The sequence below is a fragment of the Eleutherodactylus coqui genome, chromosome 3 (assembly GCF_035609145.1).
Source record: "Eleutherodactylus coqui strain aEleCoq1 chromosome 3, aEleCoq1.hap1, whole genome shotgun sequence".
Taxonomy (NCBI): Eukaryota; Metazoa; Chordata; class Amphibia; order Anura; family Eleutherodactylidae; genus Eleutherodactylus; species Eleutherodactylus coqui.
This window is the reverse complement of record NC_089839.1, coordinates 24,379,639-24,385,638: the sequence shown is the minus strand read 5'-3', so window position 1 is coordinate 24,385,638 and position 6,000 is coordinate 24,379,639. Positions and strand designations below refer to the sequence as shown.

Genomic DNA, 6,000 nt, shown 5'->3' with positions numbered 1-6,000 from the left:
AGAAATTGCTGTATGCTCTAATTGCTGCGGGAAAATGCGTGTCCGGCTTCCATTGTAGTCAATGGAAGCCGTCCGTCCCGCGATACTTTTGCTGTAAGCACAGTGGAAGTATTGCGTGATTACGCGTCACCACCAACTGTCGGCGTGTCATGCGTAATGCTGCGCATGCGTGATGCCTTGCCAGACGGGACTCGTGCGGAGGATCCGGACACGTGAGTATGGGATCTTTGGGGGCGCCGTGCCAGACCCCGCTGCGATATTCCGCTGACAGAGTCCGACACGGCCGTGGGCAGGAGCCCTTAGGGTGTATTCACTGATATCGCACTCTGAGGGTCGACGGACATATTTGTGGAGGCATTTCTGGATATGAAGATCTGGCAGGTACAACTCAGCGCAGCGACACCTTCCATGTCAATGGACGCCTGCAGACCAACGGGGCTTTACTGCGCAAAATCATAGTCCGCTAAATGAAAGGGCTTGTTATACCTTTGTCCGTTTTACGCAGAATACTGTCATAGAAGTCTATGGAAGCTGAAAAAAAGAGGGAGCGACGCTGCGGACAGCGGAGGGACAGAAGACAAGCGGCCCTAATTAGGAATTTAATTACCATACTACTCCATAGGAAGAATGGGCAAAGATAATGGACCAATCTGCTGCCACCTCCCAACCGCCTGCATGCGAGAATACAACCCGCCCCACCGGGTGCAGCTCCGCCCATCACACGTGGGAATACACTCTACAACTGTCATAGGCGGAGCGGCGTTCCTCACTTGAGGCCCCGCCCAACTGTCAGCAACTCCGCCCATCTGTCAGTAGCTCCGCCCGCTGCCTGTCGCGCTCTTCCGTCGGTGTTCCGCTACTCACCGTCAGTCACACTCACAGTCACTATGGCGACCAGAGCGTCAAACCGTCCCTACCAGATAGTGATATTCGGGGCTACCGGCTTCACCGGGCAGTACGTTGTGGAGGAGCTGGCCCGGGTGGCGGACGGGGAGGATTACAGGGGCCAGCCGCTCCGCTGGGCGATTGCGGGCAGGAGCCAGAAGAAGCTGGAGCAGGTGCTGAGCTCGGCGGCTGAGAAGCTCGGTAAGTGCGACGTTAGTAGAGCGCCCCCTAGTGGTGTCCCTGCAGTCTGTAGCTGCTCTCTCGCCGCCTCCAATCAGGCGCAGCAGCCTTCTGTCCCGTCACCCGCAGGGCGCCCTCGGGCTGCTTCCTGCCGCTGCTGACTGTTTATACACCCACAGATGGCCGCCGCCTGGGTATTTCTGCCACTTCTGCGGGTCTATGTGATTGCTGCTGCGGGAGGGCTCGTCACTGCGTGCGCCTACGTATGCGCTGCGTCTTTATGCCGCCCTCGTCGCTGCGTGCGCCTACGTATGCGCTGCGTCTTTATGCCGCCCTCGTCGCTGCGTGCGCCTACGTATGCGCTGCGTCTTTATGCCGCCCTCGTCGCTGCGCGCGCCCACGTATCCGCTGCGTCTTTATGCCGCCCTCGTCGCTGCGCGCGCCCACGTATCCGCTGCGTCTTTATGCCGCCCTCACCGCTGGCAGTCTCTAGGGGGCGCTACTAGGCAGAGGATGCCGGATGAAGGGCACACTGATGGCGCCCAGACACTGCAGTATAAATGACCCGATAACTTCACTCTGGGGGTCGGACCGGCTACCACAGGACTTAATGTATAGGGGTCGTTTTTCTTTTTTGCTGTACTACTTTTAATGGGGGAGGGGGGGGGGGGATGGGGGATGGGGGATGGGCTGCCTGTCAGGATGCAGTATGATGTAAAGCTGTACATCACATCATACTACAGGAGCGATCAAAGCATCGCATGTTGTGGTCCCCAAGGGGGCTAAAAGAAAATGTAAACATAAGAATAAAGTTTTATTTTTTATTATTTATTAACTATTTATAAAAAATAAAAAAAAAGTTAGTAAAAAAAACCTCCTTTTGCCATATTTACAATAAAAAAATCTAAATAATAAAACAAGAAAAGATATTTGGTATCGCTGCGGCCTTAACAGTCCAATCTATCAAAGTGATGCATTTTTAGAGCGCACAGTGAACATTGTCCGGGGAAATAAAAGAAAAGAGAACGCCAGAAATGCGCTTTATTTTTATTTATTTATTTTTTTTTGTTCACCATGTTGCCAAGAAAAAAAAAATCTAATAAAAAGCGTCCCATGTATTCAAAAATGGTGCCAACTGAAACTACAGGACGTTCGGCACAAAACGAGCCCCGCACAACCGTGTCGGCGGACAAATACGGCATTGTGCGCAGAAGATGGCGGCAGAAAATAATTTTAAAAAAAATTAAATCTCTTTAAAAAAATTATATTAGTACAGCAAAAAACCTACAAGTTTGGTATCGCAGCGATCGTACCGACCCGCAGAATTAAGGGATCGGGTCATTTTTGTTGCAGTGTGTACGCCGTAGAAACAAGACGCACTGAAAGATGGCGGATTGTCGTTTTTTTTCCCCATTTCTCCCCACAACAAAACAGCAAGCAGCGACGGCGATAGGTAAACATTAGAGATGAGCGAGCATTGCCCTTAGCGAGTACCTGCCCTCTCGGAAGAAAAGATTCGGGTGCCGGCTGGGGAGAGCGGTGAGTTGCGGGAGTGAGCAGGGAGACAGTGATCTCCCCCCGTTCCTCCCCGACGCCCCCCGCCGACACCCGAATCTTGAGAGACGAGCGGGCAGGTACTCTCATAAGGCACCACTCGAGTAGTTTGCCTCAGCGAGTACGCTCGCTCCTCTCTAGTAACTATAAGGCTGGGTTCACACAGGGCGGTTTTGCCGCGGCAAATCCGCCTGTGGCCCCTAATCTCAGGATTAGCCAGCCATGTGGACGAGATTTCTCAGAAACCTCGTCCACACGGGACGGCTAATCCGCTGCGGTAAATCCGGCTGAAACCACGGTTGCGGCCGTCGCAGCTGCGGTTTCAGAAGATGCAGCATGTCTATTTACTTTTTTTTTTGTTTGTTTATTTTCGACGCGGCCGCGCTCTCCTCTATGGAGACTAAGGGGTTAAGTGGCCTCCGGGTCCAACGCAGCCGCCCTGTTCCAGGTCCTCTGGCTGACTGTTATGGTGGGCACCAGTATGGCAGCTGCACTTGGACGGAGCACACTTGCCTGCGGGCTCTGGAGGTAGAGGCTCCAGGCACTATGACTGCCTATGGCTCCATGTGTGCGGCTGCTTCACCCGCACTGCCATGTCATATCACAGGCAACCTTACCAACGTGGCTCTGCCGCAGGCGGGTACTGTGATGGCTATTCCTTCCCGTAGCTGTAATCACGTGAGCAGTAAACGAGGGGTAAAGTCTACATCCCAGTACCCATCACGGCTTCTATCCATTGTGTTTCCAGGGAAACCACATCTGAAGTCCATTGATATTGTAATCTGCGACATTAATGATGACGACTCGCTGGCTGATATGTGCAAGAAGGCCTCTGTTGTTCTGGACTGCGTGGGACCAGTAAGTATCAGAAGGGGGCACAACTGTTTGGGCTGTTTCTTAACCCTTTCCAATCCATTTCCCCCCCCCCCCCCCCCTCTATTCTCCCCAGCTCCATTCTCCCTTCACCCTCCTGATCTCCGACAGGAGGGTGCTGGCGGTCACATGATCGCCGGGGAATATGAAAGTAATTCTCTTTTCACCCTCCTGATCTCGGCTGTGACAGCTGAGATCAGGAGGCTCCCGGCGATCACATGATCGCCAGGCGGAATGTGGAAGTGTTACTTTTGCGTTCTCTCTGCATTATATAGTGCTAATTGAGCGCTATGTAATGTGTACAGGAGAAGGCAGAGGGGGTTAAAAACCCTTTCCGCCTTCTCCTCAGGGGTCCTCGATGAGAACCAGTGCAGGAGTGCATCTGCACCCGATGTGTCTGACGAGCGGGTGCAGATGCACTGCAGTGGCGGGCCTGTTCCGGTATCATGAGCTTCCTCTATAGCGCCGATGTCGGAACAGGTCCGACATTGAAGTGGAGATGGTTAAGTCTGTGACTTGAGGTTAGTGGAATTGCTGAGTGCATCGTTCCCGATTTTATATCAAGTCCTAGTTCTCTTCTAGCTGATACATTGTAGCTATATTCTTTTTTTTCCCCTAGAGGTTGAATACATTGTATCGAGGTATAATATATCGGAGGGTTATATTGTTACATTTAAGAGCCCATCTAGTCTACTTGTGCGTCTCACTGACCCGGGACGACCGCAGCAGCGCTGATGTCCCCGCTAGTTGTTGGCGCTCCTGCAGAGTGTTTAGGCGGGGAGATTCTCGCTGAACGGGGAACGTTTACGTGCAGCAAGAAGTCGGCAATCCAGAGATGATTTTTATGTTGGTTGAAAGGGAGCGACAAACGAAGAGTGAAGGAATAGTAAACAATGACTTGCATTTTCACATAACAATCACAGAGAACGGCCAGATACTAAGGCCCCCTGTCCACAGGCATTGCAGTATCTCACGGCGGATCTCTGCCGCGGGAGCCGCCGCCCGGGAGCAGGAGCTGGCACACAGTTCTCCGCAGGTTAGCCTATCTGACAGGCCGACCGCGGAGAATCGGGGCAATTCACAGCATGCTGCAAATTATTCGCAATGATTCTCCACTCATGGACGGGGGCCGGCGCTTTTCATAGCAATTCTATGGAAACCTTCAGCCTGCATGATTCGCCGGCGATTTACCACCAGCGAATTCACGGTCGTCGACAGGGGGCTTTATGGATACAAGAGGGCGGATACCTTTGCACAGGTGATTAAGGACAGGGTTACCCAATTAGGGTGTGTGATAAATTGCATCTGTGGAATGTTGTGTCTTGGCCAATCAGAGGAGGAGCAGGAGGGTTACAGATAAGTGCTGTATAAAGCAGACATATGTCAGTGTGCTATTTCTTAAGGCCCATTCACATTGGACAAGTGTCTGGCAAACGATACCCAACACTGGTCCCTGTATCCCCGCACAGCTGGCGCGCACACAGAGCGGCCAGCAGGAGGCAGCGCAGGAGATTTCTCTCCTCTCGCTCCCCCGCCCCTCTCCATTCACATAACTCAGGTGCCGTTCGCTATGGAACAGCGGCTGTTTAAACTGCACGATGAGCGACTATCATTATCGCTCATCTTCTAGCAGCCCAAAAAAAACTGGCAACAACTTTCTGTCAATTACTAAAGATAATTACCTCACCCAACGTGTACAGGACTCTACTAGAGGGACGGCCATATTGGACCTAATATTAACCCCTTAGTGATGAAGCCTGTTTACGCCTTAGTGACGGAGCCAAATTGTGGAAATCTGACGTGTCTCTTTAACATAGAATAACTCCGTAAAGGTTTTGCATATCCCAGTGATTCTGACCTTGTTTTCACATCACATGTTGGCGGTGGTAAAAATAGACCAATAGAGTTTGTGAATATTTATTAAAATTGACAAAATAATTTTTTTTTTCACATTTTCAACTGTAATATCTCAAATATGTGCAAACATACTGTACAAGTTTTTGCTAAGATGTATATTTCCATCTGTTTACTTTATTCTGGATGAACACTTGAAAAACTTTGCCCTTTTTTTTAACCATTTAGAAGACGTACAAATTTAACATTACTTTCAGCATTTTGAGGAACACTTTGTTTTCCTACCAACCCAAGATTGCAAAGGCTCATGAGTGTCAGAATGATGGATGACCCCACTTTAAAAACTAGACCCCGTAATGTATCCACTGAGGGGGTCAGGAGTATTTTGACCCTACGTTTTTTTTCAGGAAGGAATGCAATTTAGAGGGGGGAAAAATAAAATTTGATATTTTTGCAAATGTCATTTTAAAGACAAATGAGAATTTACACCCCAAAATGGATCCCCCTGTTTATCCCGTGTTCAGGGACATACCCATTGTGGCCCTAATCTCATGTCTGTATGCACAACGGGGCCCAAACTGAAAGGAGCAGCCGGTGGATTTCAGATCAGACATTTTGCTTGAAGGTGGTTTAGGCCCATTGCCCACTTGTAGA

General features: G+C 50.5%; 1 protein-coding gene across 1 annotated transcript in view; it reads left to right on the top strand.

The window, feature by feature from the left end:
- Positions 1–807: 807 nt before the first annotated feature.
- LOC136620508 (saccharopine dehydrogenase-like oxidoreductase) overlaps positions 808–6,000 on the top strand; it is a 37,914-nt gene continuing 32,721 nt past the window's right edge. The window contains exons 1-2 of the mRNA XM_066595319.1: positions 808–1,086; positions 3,368–3,477. Coding sequence (XP_066451416.1) covers positions 888–1,086; positions 3,368–3,477 — 309 coding nt within the window. The 5' untranslated portion in view covers positions 808–887. The remainder of the gene's footprint in view (positions 1,087–3,367; positions 3,478–6,000) is intronic.